We start from the raw sequence: 19,803 nt of genomic DNA, 5'->3' as shown, positions 1-19,803 counted from the left end.
GCAGACTCTCCTGGCACGCTGCGCGTGGAGTCTCACCAGCGTTAAAGCAGCTCAGGTTAGCTCGCTGCAGCTTCATTACCGCTGTGAGCTGCAGAGGCCGTGAGTCTAAGGAATGACGCCGGAGAACCCCAGAAGGCGTGAAGTGGTGAGTGTGCTGGGCGAGGTGTCTCGGTACAGGGAGGCGGAACAGGGATGATGAGAGACAGTCGGCCTCGGCGGGACCGCCTCCCGGTGCGGTCCACTCCGAGGTTTGTGGACTCAAGTCCACCTGGCGGCGCCTCTCAACCTCCTTCCACTCCGGCTCCCAGCGTGGGGGCGGGGCCGGCAGCCGGGACCTCGGGCTTCCGTCCGGTCCCTGCAGGCCGTAACTTTAAGCCCAGAGCCTCTCTGGGCAGCTTTGCCCGCACAGCCCCACGTCTTCTCCAGAATGTGTGGTGACCCCGGGGAGGGTCATCAGGGGGCCATCGTGATTTGTTCTTCGTGGCTCGTGCGTGGGAGGAGTTTTGGTGTATGGGATTCTCCAGCCCCTTTTTTCTACCCAGCCCAAGGGGGACTCGTTTTCTCCTTGAGTTTTCCAGGTTTGGAGAGCAGGGTTTCAAATCCTGAACTCTGTCTCCCCAGATTAACTCTTCCTGCGACTGGCAGTAAATCCCTGAATTTCCAAGATCCCTCTCACATTCCTAAAGCCAACTCTCTCTCTCCAGTTCACAGCATCTTTATCAACTACTTGTCCTCCGTGGTGTATTTCAAACAGACATCATATTTTAATTGTCTATTCTTTCTCTGCAGAGTCGCGGGTGGCTCTCTTTTAAACATTTATATTTGCTATGTATATTTTCTATGCGAGGAAAGCTAAGGATAACTACCTGGAACCATGTTGTATGAAATCCTTGTGCTTCTTCTCCCAGGATCTCTCCTGGGTGCAAACGTCCTATGGGAAGTCTTTTCGGTGGATTTTCCCCTTTGGAAATGTTCCTGGGTATTCTTACCTGTCAGTACTACCCTTCCCCTGGTCTGTCACCCTGGAAAGATTTATTCATTTATGTGAGCCTCGGTTATTCAAAAATTGAAATTTATGTAACCAGTGGAGATTGAAAGATAGTATAAAATATTTCCAGAGAGGCAAGGAATAGGTGAATTTCAGAAAAAAAGAAAATCTTTCTGTTACATTGATTGTATTAAAAATTCTTGTTCCTTTTCTTCCTCCCCTGAGCAGGTGTGGTAATATTCTGAAGTCTGTTTTTGTTTTGGGTTTTTTTTTTTGAGGGGGTTCAAATGCAATTCCAGGGCTTAGGCTTGAGGTGTTCAAGTACAATTTTTTATTGAAAAGAGTCGAGGGATGAATTGGGAGATTGGGGTTGACATCTTTACACTACTATGTATAAAATAACTGATCCGAATCTACTGTATGACACAGAGAACTCTCCTGAATACTCTTTGGTACCCTAAATAGGAAGGAACTCTAAAAAAGAGAGGATATGTGTATTTGTATAACTGATTCACCTTGCTGTACAGTAGAAACTAACCCAATATTGCAAAGCAATTGTACTCCAATAAAAATTAATAAAAATAAGGTAAAATAAAATGTTCTAGAGAAATTAAATAAGATGATTGAAATATAGTTGATTTACAATGTGTTTCAGGTATACAGCAAAGTGATTCAGTCATATATATACATGCGTATATGTATATACGCATGTATATATATTCTTTTTTAGATCCTTTTCCATTATTGGTTATCAAAATTGAGTATAGTTCCCTATGTTCTACAGTAGGCCCTTGTTGATTATCTATTTTATATATAGAAGTATGTATATTTTAATCCCAAATTCCTAATTTACCCTTTCCCCAATTACTTGTTTATAAAACAATTTCTTGCTATGGAAATAATAATTCATATTTTCCGAGAGTAGTAGATACTTATGGGTTTCTTGTTGACCTAGAAGAATACAATTTTCTTCCCTCCTTTCTACATAAACACCAGGTTTGTGTGATTTTGCTGGAATCACAACTCACACCCACCATGGAAGGAGCCCTTAAGCTGAGAGAAACAACAGAGCCCTGGAAAGCTGGGGATACAAGTGCACATGGTGTAAGGAGTTTGTGGGGGAAGAGGATGTGGTGACTCCCTTTTGAAGTTGTTAACGTGGTCCCCCCCAGACCTGTTTCAAGTCATAGGTTGGAGTTTTGCATTCACAGTTAGCTGTGCTCAGAGTGTAATTTGTCTACATTGAGAAAGTTTGTGACTGTCAGGAGTTCTGAGTCCTGGGATGGGTTCCTGCACGCATGCTCAGTAACTCAGTCATGTCTGACTCTTTGCAGCACCATGAACTGTAGCCCTCCAGGCTCCTCTGTCCGTGGGATTCTCTTGGCAGGAATACTGGAGTGGGTTGCCATTTTGTCCTCCACGCGATCTTCCCAACCCAGGAATCGAACCTGAGTCTCCTACATCTCCTGCATTAGCAGGCAGATTCTTTACCACTGAGCCACCTGGGAAGCCCCATGTCCTGGGTTAGGGGTCACAAATTTGGGAGTTTATCTGAGTCAGAACCCTTAAATTGAATTCTGCTGAGTTTTATTACTGGGGGAGCAGATGCCTCAGAAAGGGAGTGGTCCCTCTATTCCCTAAGGAGAGTAGGGCATGTGGCGCTCCCAGGGTTCATTCCTGCGGTTGTTCCAGTGCCCCCACCCTCCTTCACCAGGGACTGACCTGGTCGAGCAGTTCTGTCTCAATCAGGAGAACCTGCATGCATGTCTGCTTGCTCAGTCATTTCAATTGTGTCTGGCTCTTTGCGACTCTGGACTAGAGCCTGCCACGCTCCTCTGTCCATGTTCTTGGCAAGAATACTGGAGTGGATTGCCATGCCCTCCTTCAGGGGATCTTCCAGACCCAGGGCTTGAACCTGAGTCTCTAATGTCGTCTGCATTGACAGGCGGGTTCTTTACCACCAGTGCCACCTGGGAAGCCCCCCAGGAGAGGCTGGCATGTATGAAATTTTCCGAGTGTGGCTCCGTCTATCCTGTAGTACTCAGGCCGCTTCTCTGTGCTGATTCCAACGTTTGTGGTTTTTTTCCTTTGGATTCTTCTATCCATTAAACAGTGCAGTCCTTTGGCTCTAACTTCCTTTAACACTTTGTAATTAATTCCCTGTGTGGGAAATAACATTTTTAGTTTCTTGGGCTTTAAAAAATCAGAGTTAATTGAGAGATGATGTCAGTAAGGCAAGACAATTGTGGAACTAAATAGAATCTTTGTTCCTTTTAGGGAAGAGAAGCTCAAGATGTGAGATGAATGTGTTTACATTTTCAGGTATGCGTTTTCTTTTACGTCAGTGGTTCTTTGTGCACGTCGTTAGAGTATATTGCAGGATTCCCTGATGGCTCAGTCAGTAAAGAGTCTGCCTGCAATGCAGGAGACCTGGGTTCAATCCCTGGGTTGTAAAGATCCCCTGGAGAAGGAAATGGCAACCCACTCCAGTATTCTTGCCTGGAGGATTCCATGGACAGAGGAGCCTGGCAGGCTACAGTCCATGGGGTCGCAAAGAGTTGGACTTGACTGAGTGACTAATACTTAGAGTATGTTAAAATTTAAAAGGCTATAGCAGGGGATTCCCTGGTGGTCCAATGGATAGAAGCTTTCACTCCCCAGGCAGGAGTTCAGCCCCTGCTCGGAGAAGTAAGATCCTACAAGCCATGCAGTGTAGCCAAAGAAAAAAAAAGCTAAAGCAATGGAATTTCTATCTTCACTGATGTGAGGACAGCTAATCAAAGCTTACATCAAAGCTTACATCAGGGAGAGAGGTTCAAGAAGGAGAGGACATTTGTCTACCTAGGGTTGATTCATGTTGATGTATGGCAGAAACCAACACAATATAGTAAAGCAATTATCTTTCACTTAAAAATATATTTTAAATAAAACTTATGTCAATCTTTGAAAATTCTACTGTGTTTAAAGAACTAAACCCAAACCCTTGTTGCATTATAATGTTGTATTTATTCTTGAAAATACTTCTCACCCGCCTCGATGTGAGATACAGAGAAAGTGCAAACTGGTATGCACCTTAACCTTTTAGTTAGCAAGGATGTGGAAATTTTCATTCTGTATGGTTTATACTTTTGTAGCCATTAGTGTTTAAAGAAATGGCTGTCGTTTCCTATGTATTGTTGTTGTTGTTTAGTTCCCGAGTTGTGTCTGACTTTTTCCGACCCCATGCACTGTAGCACACCAGGCTTCCCTGTCCTTCACCATCTGCCGGAGTTTGCTCATGTCTGTTGAGTCAGTGAGGCTATCTTACCATCTCATCCTCTGCTGCCCTCTTCTCCTTTTGCCCTCAATCTTTCCCAGCATCAGAGTCTTTTCCAGTGAGTCAGCTCTTTGCATCAGGTGTCCAAAGTATTGGAGGTTCAGCTTCAGCAACACTCCTTCCAGTGAATATGCAGGGTTGATTTCCTTTAGGATTGACTGGTTTGATACAAAAGTTAAAATTAAAGACAGGTTATGAAATAGTAAAATGTGGTGTATATATTTTTCTCTGTTTATTTTCAATAAACCTGCAAGATACAAAGCAAAGTCACTACCCACCTAACTCAAGCAAAGTCACTACCCACCTGTCCTGGCCCCCTCCAGCTCTATTACTCCAGCCACTGCAGATACATAGTTCTGATCATTTCTTGAGCTTCCTGTTAGTGTTTCTTTACATAAAAACAAGCCATTGTGAATGCATATTTTTCATACCCATGTTTGTCCTTGTAATGAGTGGTCAGACTCCATATTTTAAAAAATTTATTGAAATATAGTTGATTTACAATGTTGTTAATTTCTGCTGTACAGCAAAGTGACTCAGTTTTATATGTGTATATATATATATATATATATATATATATATATATATATTCTTTTTCACTATGGTTTATCCCAGGATATTGAATATATTTCCCTGTGTTAATATAGTAGAACTCTATTGTTTAGCTATTCTGTGTATCAGGGATCCCCAACCTCTGGGCCTGATGATCTGAGGTGAAGCTGATGTAGTAATAATAGAAAAGTGTACAATAAATGTAATGGGCTTGGGTCATCCCAAAACCATCCCCTCACCACCACCCCAGTGCGTGGAAAAATTGTCTCCCACAAAATCTGTCTCTGGTGCCAAAAAGGTTGGGGACCACTGCTATGTATAATAGTTTGCATCTGCTAATCCCAGACTCCCAATCCCTCTCTCTCCCACACCCCCTCCCTCTTGGCAACCACAGGTCTGTTCTCTGTGTCTGTGCAGACACCACATTTCTTTGAGGTTTGCTGACAGCTTATACCTTACCCCTCTCTATTCCTGCTGTGTCCACCCCTGGACAAGCTGATAACAAAGTCTGTAGTCCTCTGGCATTAGCTTCACGCTCCAGCCATACAAGCCTCTGTCTGTGTGCAGAACCCTTGTCCTGGCCCCACCCCAAGATTCTTTGCTTGACCAAAGAATATTCTGACCCTGAACCTTACCCTGGGCCTATCTGTGTAGTTCCTTGCGAAATCCAGTTTTAGCTAATAAGTAGTTCCTTAGCAAGTCCAGAAACCCCACTAATAAGTCAGTTAACCCAGAGCTCCCCAGTTCCTCATATCTGATCATTTTCTGTGTCCAGTTGGGTTCCTATGTTCCACCGCCACCTCTCAGGTGATGTGTGCTCACCCTGACCTGACCTCAGTAAGAATCTTGTGAGGTCAGTGTATCTAGACCCACTAATCCTTGTTGTTCCTTCAAGTAAGTTTCTATCCACTGACCCCGAACCTTGCTCTCTGGCTATGATTTCTCACTTGGACATGCTGTGTTCAGAGCTGAGCACAGTCTCATTTCTCGCCTGCTGTGAAATCTCAGCCCAGTGGTCTCCATACCTGTCCCAACTGTCCTGGATGAAATCCACTTTATCCTGTTTCTGTCATTGAATGGTTTTTTCTCTAACACCTCCTAGCCATGATTAAAACCCAGGCCAGGCCCCCTTTCCTTGCTTGCTGAAGCCATTTCAGCGCTGCTTGAAAGGCCAGCCCTACCTACCTCCCAAGACCTCAATTATGTGGGTTATAGGCTTTTTAAATATTTGTTTATTTTCAGCCATGCTGGGTCTTCATTCCTGCATGCAGGCTTTCTCTAGTTGCAGCGAGTGAGGGCTACTCTCTAGTTGCTGTGCACAGGCTTCTCATTGCGGTGGCTTCTCTTATTGCAGAGCACAGGCTCTAGGGGTCATGGGCTCAGTAGTTGTGGTCCTGTGGCATATGGAATCTTCCCAAATCAGGAATCGAACCCATGTCCCCTGCATTGGCAGGTGGATTCTTAACCACTGGACCATCAGGGAAATCCAGCTTTCTTTATATTTGGGGTTTTTTTTTTTTTGGCCTCACCATGTGGCATGTGGGATATTAGTTCCCTGACCACAGATCGAACCTGTGCCCCCTGCATTGGGAACACAGAGTCTTAACCACTGGACTACCAGGGAAGTCCCAGTCATAGACTTTTTCCTACCTTGAGTGTGTGTGTCTGCATGACACAACAGCATCAGTCTCAACGTGGGAACCACACCACTATAGGTGACGATGACAGTTGGCACCATGAGCAGCATGGCCAGGCATGGTCCACCCCTGGAGGTCTGTCTTCTCTTGCTCTGACTTGCTCACCTGCTCTGCTTTTTGATGGCAGCTGGTGCTGTGGGCTGCTCGGTGCTGGTGAGCTTGTGCTGGCCACTGTGCTGCCCTATGTTCCATTGTTGACCCCACCAGGCGTCAGTCTTAGGTTCAGCAGATGAGAGTGGCAGTTTCAATTCCTTGGCTTTGGGGAGCAGTAGTGTGGCATTGGGCTTCCCTGGTGGCTGCCAGAACCCACCTGCCAATGAAGGAGGCTTGGGTTTGATCCCTGGGTTGGGAAGCTCCTCTGAAGAAGGAAATGGCAACCAAGTCCAGTATCCTTGCCTGGGAAATCCCATGGAAATGGCGGTTGCAAAAGAGTCGGACACGACTTAGTGACTAAACAACAACGAAGTATGGAATTGGGCTCGCATCGAATTAGTCCTGGGTTGATATCTTTGCTGGAATCTATGCGTGTGTTAGAGTGAAGCTGTGACAGAGGCAGGGTTGGCTGGCCCTGATATACCCCAGTGAGGGGTGGGAGAGAGGGACTTTGCACTGTGCAGGAGGTGGTTTCAAGGAGTGTTGCTCCTGAAAGAACAGTCATTTGAAAAGAGAAAGGAACTTCCCAAGTGGTCCAGTGGGTAAGACTCCCAGCTTCCACTGCAGCGGGTGCAGGATCAATCCTTGGTTGGGGAACTAAGATCCCACATGCTGTACCATGCTAAGTTGCTTCAGTCATGTCTGACTCTTTGGGACACTGTGGACTGTAGCCCACCAGGCTCCCCTGTCCATGGGATTCTCCAAGCAAGATTACTGGAGTGGGTTGCCATGCCCTCCTCCAGGGGATCTTCCCAACCCAGGGATTGAACCCCGTCTCTTGCATCTCCTGCATTGGCAGGGGAGTTCTTTACCACTAGCGCCAATGTGGCCAAAAATTTGAGAGAGAGAGAAGAGGGGGGGAAAGGCAGCAGACAGTAGTTGGCAGGCTAAAACCGTACTCCCCTAACGCAGAGAGTTCACTAGCACCCTTAAGTACCTCTTAAGTTTTTCTGCCCCTGCCTCTACTGCAGCTAAGCTCCTGACCCTCAGAGTTACAGGGGCAACATGCTGTAGCACAGCCAAGGGGTTAGTTCAAACTGACTCTAAACCTGGGGGCTTAAGCCCTACACAGCAACAGTTGTCATGAACGAGACCCCTATTCCTGCTGGCACATACGTGAGGCCCTCAGGAGGGAAAATCTTATAAATACCACAGTGGAGAGGTCACTTCTCCCCTGGAGTATGTTCAGAGACTGAAAAAACACCACAGGGATGGACAGGAGAGAGGAAACAAAAGAAAAATACAGAAACAAGGGTCCACAATTGGACCCAACTGGAAATCTAAAATACACTGCTAAGTCGCTTCAGTCGTGTCCGACTCTGTGCGACCCCATAGACGGCAGCCCACCAGGCTCCGCTGTCCCTGGGATTCTCCAGGCAAGAATACTGAAGTGGGTTGCCATTTCCTTCTCCAGTGCATGAAAGGGAAAAGTGAAAGTGAAGTCGCTCAGTTGTGTCCGACTCTTGGCGACCCCATGGACTGTAGCCTACCAGGCTCCTCCGTCCATGGGATTTTCCAGGCAAGAGTACTGGAGTAGGGTGTAAAATACACTAAAAGACTTTAAACAACCCAAGTGATAAAGGGGTACTTTTTGGTTTCTGGGCCCCTACAGCAGAGCTTCTGAATTAATTTGGTCATCTGCTGTGTTGCATTGATTCACAAACCTTCATGCAAATAATCAGTGCTGGGTTTCCAATTATATTAGAATCCCAGTAAACTTAAGCAGGGCTTTCCTTGGTGGCTCAGTGGTAAAGAATCCACCTGCCAATGCAGGAGATGCGGGTTCAGTCCCTGTTGGGAAGATCCGCTAAGAGAAGGAAATGGCAAGCCACTCCAGTATTCTTGCCTGGAGGATTCCATGGACAGAGCAGCCTGGCAGGCTACAGTCCATGGGGTCACAAAAGAGTCAGACACAACTGAGCGACTAAACAACCACAACTTAATTAAGGCAATGGCACCCCACTCCAGTACTCTTGCCTGGAAAATCCCATGGATGGAGGAGCCTAGTAGGCTACAGTCCATGGGGTCGCCAAGAGTCGGACACAACTGAACAACTTCACTTTCACTTTTCCCTTTCATGCACTGGAGAAGGAAATGGCAACCCACTCCAGTATTCTTGCCTGGAGAATCCCAGGGATAGCAGAGCCTGGTGGGCTGCCGTCTATGGGGTCTTACAGAGTCGGACACGACTGAAGCAACTTAGCAGCAGCAGCCCATAATCTTAGAGGAATTACTGAATAGGCATATCTTACTTTAATGATTGTCAGCCAACTCTTCTCTTGCCTAAATTCCCCCATGGTCATAGGATTGATTTTCCTAAAGTATTCTGTAGTGAACAGGAAAGCTCTGGAGCAGCGATTCACAAGTTAAAATTAAATACTTTTTGCTAATTCCAAATTGGCTTGACAAAATAGGACCCCACAGTCTACCCGCCTAGGAAATTACATTATTGTGCTCATGCTCAGTCGCTCTCTGTGACCCCATGGACTGTAGCCCGCCAGGATCCTCTGTCCACAGGATTTTTCAGGCAAGAATACTGGAGTGGGTTGTCATTTCTTTTTTCAAGGGATCTTCCCAACCCAAGGATCGAACCTGAGTCTCCTGCACCTCCTGCATTGCAGGGAGATTCTTTCCCCACTGAGCCCATTGAGGAAGCCTAAATTACATAATGTGTGCCAATGAAAATTAAACAGGGCCTTGAAGGATTGAAGACCATTACCAAAAAAATTATTTTCTTTGGCTGCACCACATAGCACACAGGATGTTAGTTCCTCACCCAGGGATCGAACCCGTGCCCCCTGAAGTGGAAAGGCAGATTCTTAACCACTGGGCCGCCAGGGAAGTCCCCACAAAAATGATCTAGCAAAGAGGTGATTACTCCCTGTACTTCTCCTTTTCATAGCTGAATTTGGCCTGTTCTTAAACCTGAAAAGACTGAATGACACCTCACAGTGAATTACCGAACACTTGAGGTTGTGGTCACACCAAATGAACCTCTGTACTCAGTCCCTAACATTGTGGAAATTACCAACTCCATCCAGTCAGCAGCTGGCAGATACCCTGCCCTCACAGATTTGGATAAATTTGTTGTGTTTAATGCCTATTTCAACAGCCTCTTTGCTGCATTTGGCCCTCACTTCGAAAGGGATGTGATACACCTTGACCTGGTTACCTTTGGGAACCTCAGCACTGTTGCCACTGCACACGGTCTCTGCAGGCAGGATGTGAGCTGCATCCACCTTGCTCCAGGAGCACAGGTATGACATGACATTGATGACATTCTCCTCAGAGGAAGTTCATTTGACATTCAGGACATTGCAGATACCGAAAAAAAGCTGCTCATGAAAAGTGCATGGGTCATTAGCCCACCCATAAGTAAGGCCCTGACCCCTTGGTTAAATTCCTGAAAATTATGTGGTAAATAAACAAGGGGCTCTTTCCGCCCTGACACTATGAAAAAATAACAATTGTCCCTCTCTGCACTCACAGCAACTCCTAGGTTGTTTTGATGTTTGGAAGGCAACATATTCTTTTTTTTTTTAATGGAGTTTATTTATTTATTTTGGGCTGTGCTGGGTCTTTGGTGCTGGGCAGGCTTTTCTCTAGTTGCGGTGAGCAGGGGCTACTCTCTCTTATGGTGCACGGGCTTCTCATTGTGGTGGCTTCTCTTGTTGCAGAGCGCAGGCTCAGTATTGAGGAGCACGGGCTTAGCTGCTCTGTGGCACATGGGATCTTCTAGGACCAGGGATCAAACCCATGTCCCTTGCATTGGCAGACAGATTCTTCACCACTGAGCCTCCAGAGAAGCCCCTGCTAATAAGACCCTCTTGAAATACGATGAAGCCAAACCTGAGCCTCTGGCTCAGCCTTCCTGTAAAAGAGGCCTCCCTCCCCTCCTCCAGTCCCTTTCTAGGTACCATAGTTTTGGAAGAGGTCACTTTTCACCATTCAGTTCAATGTTACTTGTAGGCTTGTCCTGTGTGACTTTTATCATGTTGAAGTGTACTCATTCTGTACCTAATTTGTCGAGTTTTTATCATGAAAGGATGTTAAATTTTGTCAAATTCTATTTCTGCATCTATTGAGGTGATCATATAATTGTTTTCATCTTTTTAAAAAAATGTGTAATACTTTTTCTTTTGGCTGTGCTAGGTCCTAGTTGCAGTTTGTGAGATCTTTACTTACAGCATGTAGGCTCTTTAGCGTTGGCATGCAGGATCTAGTTCTCTGACCAGCAATTGAACCAGGGCCCTTGTGTGGGGAGCTCAGAGTTCTTAACCACTGGACCACCAAGGAAGTCCCAATCGTTATTTCTTTAAATAAGCTTTCTACTCTTCTCCCTCTCTTCTCCTTATGGGATTTCCATGATACGTATATTATGTCTTTTCTTGTGACCTCATGGACTGTAGCCTGCCAGGCTTCTTTGTCCATGGGATTCTCCAGGCGAGAATACTGGAGCGGGTTGCCATTTCCTTCTCCAAGACATCTTCCCGACCCAGGAATCGAACCCAGGTCTCCTGAATTGCAGGCAGATTCTTTACCGACTGAGCTACGAGGGAAGCGCATGTCTTTTGTTGATGTTCCCTGCAGCTGTGAAAGTGCTGCACTCAATATGCCAGCAAATTTGGAAAACTCAGCAGTGGCCACAGGACTGGAAAAGGTCAGTTTTCATTCCAATCCCAAAGAAAGGCAATGCCAAAGAATGCTCAAACCACCGCACAGTTGCACTCATCTCACACGCTAGTAAAGTAATGCTCAACATTCTTCAAGCCAGGCTTCAGCAATACGTGAACTGTGAACTTCCAGATGTTCAAGCTGGTTTTAGAAAAAAAAGCAGAGCAACCAGAGATCAAATTGCTAACATCTGCCCTTCTCTGGTGTGATAAGAAAAATGTTTGGTCTTTGTCCACAGTCCTTAGCAAAGATTTCCCAAGGCCCTTGGACTCTGAGTGATACAGGTGATGTTGTTTTTAGTCACTAAGTCATTTCCAACTCTTTGTGACCCCATGGACTCTAGCACACCAGGCTTCAGTCCTCCACTACCTGTGGGAGTTTGCTCAAATCCATATCCATTGAGTCAGTGAGGCTATCTAACCATACCACCTCTATTGGTGATAAGAGCATCTTCTGTTGTAATGAAGCAACTGTTTCCAGGCCCCTGGATGGCTTCAGGGTAGGGGTTTGGTCACCAGGTGACCAGGAAGAACTTTCAGCCCAGTTCCCAGCCTCCAGCAAGGAAGGGGTGCTGCAGATTGAGTCCTTCTCGTGGTCGACATAAGAAAACTCCGTGGAAACCCCTAAAGCTCGGGATTCAAAGAGATCTGACTTGGTGAACCCATCAGTGAGCCAGGAAGCTGTCATGCGTGGAGATAACATGGAAGCTCCCTGCCACCCCCACCCCCACCACTTTGCCCTGAGCACCCTTTCCATGTGGCTGTTCCTGATAAAAGAGTCAGAAATGACGGAGCACACACACACTGTCTCAAACAAATACCCTAATAGAGGGGCTTCCCAGGTGGCTCCACTAAGAGCCCACCTGCCAATGCAGGAGACACAGGTCCGATCCCTAGGTCAGGAAGATCCCCTGGAGAAGGAAATGGCAGCCCACTCCAGTATTCTTGCCTGGCAAATCCCATGGACAGAGGAGCCTGGCAGGCTGCAGTCCAAGGGGTCACGAAAGGGTCAGACACGATTTAGTGACTAAACAACAACCTCAATACAAAATAAAAAGTTTTAAAAAATCAAATAAACTGGTAATAATAAGCAGTGCTTGTCTTCATTCTGATAGCTGCTCTAGACAATTAACAAAGATGAGGTGTTGTCCAGGGAACCTCTAAATTTGTGGTGGGTCAGGCAGAAATGTGTTTAGCCTGGCCCCTGCCCACTTTGCAGCTGGCATCTGACGGTGGGTACTCTCATAGGATTCAACCCATAAACTGTAGAATCTGATGTTAATTTTGGTTAGTTTGTATCAGACTTGAATTGCACTGCAGGACACGCAGTTGGTGTTGAAGAATTGGAGTCGTTTTGGAAAACATACCATGTATTTGCTGAAAGGTCAGCAGAAAGACTAGTGGGGAGTCCAGTTGACTCTTTGCCTCCCGCCATAGCACTACACTCTGGCACTGGTAGGATGCCAGTTGGTTAGCCTCTAATGAAATAGGTTCTTTTTTTTTTTAAGTTTTTATTTTGTATTGGACCCACTTCAGTGTTCTTGCCTGGAGAATCCCAGGGACAAGGGAGCCTGGTGGGCTGCCGTCTATGGGGTCACACAGAGTTGGACACAACTGAAGCAACTTAGCAGCAGCAGCAGCATTTTGCATGGGGGTATAACTGATTAACAAACAATGTTGTGATAGTTTTAGGTGAACAGCAAAGGGACTCACCCATACATGTACATATATCCATTATCACTCAAACTCCCCTCCTATCCAGGCTGAGCAAAGTTTCTTGTGCTATACAGCGGGTCCTCATTGGTTATCCATTTTAAATATAGAAGTGTGTATATATCCATCCTAAACTCCCTAACTATCCCTTCTCCCTGTTTTTCCCCCCAGCAACTATAAATTCATTCTCTAAGTTGAAACACATTCTTTTGAGGACAGGACTTGTTAAGAAGAGCAGAATGTTGTAGGCCTATATCAAAATGGCTGTTTTTCAGTCTCTTTCCAATTCTGGAGACAGCACTTCGCCCTGTGACTTCAATCCTTTGATAGGTTTAAGAAGAGTCATTGATTTTTAAGTTTGTTTGCCTTTTATAAAAAGTCTGTTTGTTGAGGATGGGACTGTAACCTTTTAAGCTCCTTATCTGCAGATCAGAGGTCTCTAACTCCATTTTTTAATGTTTGACTGCTGATACCTTCTTCGTGAGTGGAGAAAACCCAGTTCTTCCTACCTGGGCATCTCCTTTACTTTTACCCAGAACTCTCCAGTTCTGACACTTCCAGTCACCAAATATGTGAAGGTTTTACCCCCACAATAAGTAATTCTCTGTGACACCAGTGGGGTGTCCTACAACTTAACTCAATCCTAACACTATCTGCCTGGGGACGGCATGAGATTCTACAGATTAAGAGCTAAGTCTCGCAAAACTGTCAGCACTGCCCCACACACACAATTTCAGATGCCAATCGCAAGGAGTAAGCCCACAGATTACTCACAACTTCTGTCAGACATGGCTACAAATCAGAAGTTCTCACAGGCCCCTCCATGGGTTCTGTTTGCAAGAGCAGATCACAGAACTCAGAGACTCACTGAAGTTATTAATACATTTACCAGTTTATTAAAGGATATGATAAGTGATACAGGTGAAGTGATACATAGGGTGAAGTCTGAGAGAGTCCCTTGGAGCTGGGGTGCATCACCCTCCCTCTACATGGACCACCAACCTGAAAGCCCTCTGAACCGCCCCTATACCACTGGGATTTTATGGAGGCTTCCTCACATAGGCATGATTAATTGTTAACTTCATTTTCAGCCCCTCTCCCCTTTCTGGAGGACGAGGGTGTTGGGCTGAAAATTCCAAGTTCCTGATCATGACTTGGTCTTTCTGGTGACCGGCCCCTAACCCAGCAGCCACCCAGGAGCCCAACCAGAGTCACTTCAATAGGATGAGAGATGATCCTAGTGCTCTTTCCCTTAGGAATTTTTAAAAATTATTTATTTATTGGCTGTACTGGGTCTTATTGCAGTATGCAGGATCTAGTTCTCTGACCAGGGATCAAATCAGGCCCCTTGCATTGGGAATGGGGAGTCTTAGCCACTGGCTGCTAAGTCGCTTCAGTCGTGTCTGACTCTGTGCGACCCCATAGACGGCAGCCCACCAGGCTCCGCCATCCCTAGGATTCTCCAGGCAAGAACACTGGAGTGGGTTGCCATTTCCTTCCCCAATGCATGAAAGTGAAAAGTGAAAGTGAAGTCGCTCAGTCATGTCCGACTCTTCGTGACCCCTTGGACTACAGCCTACCAGGCTCCTCCGTCCATGGGAGTTTCCAGGCAAGAGTACTGGAGTGGGGTGCCACTGGACCACCAGGGAAATCCCTCCCTTAGGAATTTACAAGGATTTTAGGAGCCCTGTGCTAGGGACAAGGGTCAGAGACCAGGATATATATTTTCTATTATGTGACAGTTGACAACTTTGAAGTCTTACCCCTTCTTCCCTTTGTGCCCCAAATCTGTACAAGGTGATAAGAAAGGCTGTATGTGATCTGCCACCATAGCCTACGCCCCTAACCGCAGCTTAAAAAAATAAACAGGCCAGACTCCTCACCACTATTCAACCAACCCTTGGGTGGAGGTCCACGTTCCACCTTCCTCTGTAGGTTATAGAAAAAGTAACTTGGTATTTATATATACTGCAATATTGTTTAGTCCCTAAGTTGTATCTGACTCTTGCAACCCCATGGGCTGTAGCCAACCAGGCTCCTCTGTCCATGGAATTTTCCAGGCAAGAATACTGGAGTGGGATGCCATTTTCTTCTCCAATATATACTTTAATGAACTGTACTTATTTGCTCTATTGATAAATCCTCTAGATCTTTCCATAGCAATACCCTTTGTTTATAAAAACTACATATGATGATGAACTCAGGGAACCCATCCTTTCTCGGTTGACACTTGGCTTCTTACTGATTGTTGTTGCCAAAGCCATGAGTGAAAACTCAGATTGCCACTTTATTTTTTATTTTTATTTTTTTTAAATTTGTTTTTATTATTTATTTTGGCCGCCTTGGGTCTTCGTTGCTGCATTGGGTCTTCATTACTGCGCATGCAGGGGTGGGTGGTGCAACTCTCTAGTTGCCATGCCCAGGTTCCCCATCGCAAGGGCTTCTTTTGTTGCAGAGCACGTGGGCTTCGATCCCTGGTCCAGGAAGATTGCCACTTTAATAGGACAAACTAATATACAAATTTTGTTTGTTGCCAACCTTAATTACTGCTTAAAATTTTTATCAGCATGTAAAGCAATTATCCTTCAATAAAAAAAAAATTATCAGCAAATATATTTAGAAAAGAATATACAAAATGTTTCCTGGCAAGATTTAGTGATAATTGAAACATCCTTGGAATCTTCATGAAAATTCATAAATGACCTGTGGGCATTGGTGAGAGGGTCCCAACCTTCCCATGCCTCATTCATCACCGACCTGCCCCTTACATGATGGCAGTTGTGATTCTCTGTTTATTCTTCCATACCTTCACCATCTTTTATTTTTCACTCTGCAATATTCTTTCAGTTTTGCCTCCTTTGACCTTTCAACGAATAAGTATGAAAGAAATTACATTGAAAAGGTCTTCCGGTGGTTTCTCGGTCTGTGTTTCACACATGCCCTGAAGCTTCATGGCTGGTCTAGGATTGTGGGGTTCACCCTCCCACTTGAGCTAAGTGCCCCCGAGGGTGGGGTGGGGTGGGGTGAGGGGCTTTTCAGTCTTCCAAACGAGCGAGGGAGGGTAGGTAGGGAAGGATGGGTCTCTCTCACAGCAAATGGTAAAAGATCAAAAGTGGGGCGAGACTCATGATTACAAATGGTGAGGCCACTTCTCAGTGTCCGTTTTTGGGAAGAAGTGTCACAGTTCCGTGAGGGCCTCGCGGCCATCTGGTTCAATGCAGTGACCATGGAGGGGACAGTTCCAGCCTCCCTGCCAGGTCAAGGTCCGAGCAAAGAAGTGACCTCCGGCCTGCTGTCACTCAGGCATGGCAGGGCGGGGCCTTGCGAGCTGTCCAATCAGGGGAGTCGCCGGTTACGTACGTGTGAGCGCCTGTAGGCGACGCTCCAGTGTCGGGCGTGGGTGGCGTGGACTGCGTGCTGGTTCCCATTCGCTCCTGCAGCGCAGCAGATCCCCTCTCCGTGTCCATAAAAGGCTCCGGTGGCTCCGCGGCATCCTGTCACTGTGACCTGCACTTGCCGCGGCAGTCGTGGAGTGGACTACTGGGAAGCCAAGAAACCAAAAAATGGTGAGCTGGGGGAGCCGAGTGTTGGAAGACGGGGGCTGAGGGACCTGCTGGAACTGGCCGTGGTGGGACGCGGGCCTCCCCGTGGTCAACTTCGGACCCGCGGACCCGAGTCCACCCACCTCGAGCGCGGCACGCAGCGCACGGACTCCGCGGGCAGTTGGGACCCAGGGCGGCCTCTCTGCTCACCGCTGCGGCTGTGTCTGTGTCTGCTCCAGGTTGTGTGGTGTCCACGGAGAGGGTTGTAACGGGACAATCGTGACTCAGTATTCGGGGTCCCTGCATTAGAGGAGCAACGGTCTATGGGGTCCCTCCGTCCTCCCAGGGGTGGGGGAACTCTATTTCCCCTCACTTTTCAAATGTATGAAGAACAGTGTCACAAATCCAAGACCCTGCTCTTCCCAGGGCAGGAAACAAATGCTTAAATTTCCAGATCTTTCCCGATATTCCCAAACGCCATCTTCCCCTTTTCAGTTCATAGCTTCATTATTAACTACTTGCCCTCTGTGGTGCATTTCAGGCTATGCAGTATTTTAAATTGTTTATTATTAATCCACAGAGCCATGAATGACTCTTTAAAGATTAGTTTTTTGCCTGTGTATGTTTTCCATGAGAAGAAACCAGAGATTAACCGCCGGGAACTACACTGTATTTAAGTCTTGTGCCGTCCCCTCCTTACTCCGCCCCACAAGCTTTCCCAGCCACAGACATCCTATTTTGTTTAAGCCCTTTGGGTGGAGGTTCCTCTTGGGAGACTCCCGGGTGATCAGTCTTTTCATCATAGTTCAAGATCAGCCTTGTCCTTCCCTGAGTTTGTGACCTTATTCACTTTTAAGCCTTTATTTAGCTGTATGGGTCCTAGTTGCGGCATGTGGGATCTAGTTCCACGACAAAGGATTGAACCTGGGCCCTCTGCAGTGAGAGCGCAGTCCTAGCCACTGGACCACCAGGGAAGTCCTAAGTCTCCATCTTTAGTAACTGTAAATGTATTTAATCAATAGATCTTGAAAGAGAGTATAAAATATTTCCAAAGGGGAAGAAAGAGGTGAATTTCAGAAAAAATACCCCATTATACCATTCCATTAGTTAAATTTTTTCTTTTTCTATCACATAACTGACTGTAAGTAACATTCAAGATCTTTTTTTTTTTCAATTATTATTTACAGTTTCTTGCTATGGAAATGATAATTGGCTGACATTTATTTTCTGAAAGGAATAGATACTTGTGTTTTGTTCTTGAAATAGAAAAAATGCCTTGCCGTTTTCCCTTCTTCTTTACACATAAATACTGGGTTGAGTGCTTCTGTTGGATTATTCAAACACTGGGTATGTGTCATTTAAAATATCAATGGAGTTCGTGGCAATGACAGTAGGGAGCCCAGACCTGTGATCGGTATTTCTAAGCTAAGGCCCCCTTGAGCCTGCAAAGGGAAGTACTCAGAGGACCAGTTGTTCTATCTGGGGAGCCTTCCCCTGCAAGTGTCCTACCTGCTCACACCAACCATGGAAGGAGCCTTTATAGTGAGAGAAGATACAGCCCTGGAAAGGTGGGGATGCACTTGTGACAGTGGGGGATATGGAGTGACGCCCTGAGACCCTAACTATTGATTACCAGGTTGAACTTTGCACTGTAACTGTAGGTATGAACTACTCAGAGTAATTTGACTGCGTTGAGAAAGTCTGTGAAGGTCAGGAATTGTGTCTCCTTGGACAAGAGTTTATGAATTGGCGAGTTCACTTAAGTTAGAACTTTACATTGAATCTGGCGAAGAGTTTTCTCACTTGTAAGAATTGAAGCCTGGAGAGGGAGCATTTGTTGGAGCCTCCAGAGTTCATTTCTGTGGCTGTTCAGGTGGCTGACCCTCATCACTGACACACACTTAGTTCAGTCACTCAGTCGTGTCTGACTCTTTGTGACCCCATAGACTGCAGTATACCAAGTTTCCCTCTCCTTCACCATCTCCTGGAGCTTGCTCAAACTCATGTCCATTGAGTCGGTGATGCCATCCAACCATCTCATCCTCTGTTGCCCCCTTCTCCTACCTTCAATCTTTCCCAGCATCACAGTCTTTCCTAATGAGTCAGCTCTGACACACCCTAAGGGTTGTATTCCCACAGTGGGAGGTCTGTACCTCATGCCTGGGAGTTTCTTCTGAATTATAGAGAAATAGGCTGCTAATCTCACTGATTCAAATATTTGCATTTCTTTCCTTGTGTACATTTATATATTGAATATTGCGGGTTTTTTAAAAGATTTTTTTGATATGGACCATTTTTAAAGACTTCACTGAATTTGTTATACTGATTGTTTCATGTTTTGGTTTTTTGGCCCCGAGGCATGTGGGATCTCAGCTCCCAGACCAGGAATTGAACCTCTACCCCCTGCATTGGAAGGTGAAGCCTTAACCACTGGATCATCAGGGAAGGCCTTGTTGCAGTTCTTTAGTTTCCCATCATAGTCTGTGACATTATTTAATATTGAGTGTATAGTATTTATGATTCTCAAGTTTTCAGTGTATGTTGACAGAGAGACAGTGGGAGTAAGACCAAAAACTCTGGAACTAAACAGAATATTCTTTCCTTTTAGGCAAGAGATCCTCAAGATACGAGATGGGTGTATCTGAGTTCTCAGGTGGCTTTTACATTTGTAGGTCAGTTTTTTGTATGTGCATGTCCTTAGAGAACTTTGAAATTTTAAGTGTTACAGTACTGCTGAAGCAAATGAATTCATGAGGAAAACTATTCAAAATGTACATAAATCACTGAAAATCCTAGTATATTTAATGGATTAGACGCAAATTCCTCATGCATTACCTGTTACTTATTTCTGAAATAGCCCCCAGAGTGAGCTATAAGAAGCTATGATGCCCCCTTGTTATTTTTGTTAAAAGGAGATTTGAAACTTTTCATTTTTTACAGTTTAAACTTTTATAAGGGTTAGCATTTGAAGAAGTAAGTCTTAGAAGGGTTTCCTCTGTAGATAAGTAAAAACTAAACTTAGAAAGTTCAAAGCAAAAGTAAGTTAATTAAAATAAAGGCTATTAAATATAAAGATATGGTATATGTATATTACTCAGTTAATTTTAAATCATCATGGGAAAGTTAGCAAAAATTTGTAAGATAAGACTGTCAAAAGTAGACTCATGCC

The 19,803-nt window shown here is 45.5% G+C and overlaps 1 protein-coding gene across 10 annotated transcripts in view; it reads left to right on the top strand.

Moving 5' to 3' along the window:
* Positions 1–19,803, top strand: part of LOC145511401 (uncharacterized) — a 36,613-nt gene continuing 16,810 nt past the window's right edge. For 2 of the 10 annotated variants that reach the window (XM_081504587.1, XM_081504579.1), the window contains exon 1: positions 16,479–16,658. Coding sequence is in view for 3 of the 10 variants with exons in the window: in XM_081504579.1 (XP_081360705.1) it covers positions 16,656–16,658 (3 nt within the window). In the remaining 7 variants the exon portion in view is untranslated. Of the gene's footprint in view, positions 146–3,265; positions 3,311–9,818; positions 9,964–11,234; positions 11,367–16,478; positions 16,659–16,800; positions 16,874–19,242; positions 19,307–19,803 lie in introns of those variants that run through there. The other 8 variants (XM_081504584.1, XM_081504580.1, XM_081504577.1 and 5 more) reach the window with 7 other exon arrangements.

The sequence above is a fragment of the Giraffa tippelskirchi genome, chromosome 6 (genome assembly GCF_054371585.1).
Source record: "Giraffa tippelskirchi isolate mGirTip1 chromosome 6, T2T-mGirTip1v1.2.pri, whole genome shotgun sequence".
NCBI lineage: Eukaryota > Metazoa > Chordata > Mammalia > Artiodactyla > Giraffidae > Giraffa > Giraffa tippelskirchi.
The sequence above is the reverse complement of the archived record's forward strand: the minus strand, read 5'-3'. Positions and strand labels throughout refer to the sequence as shown.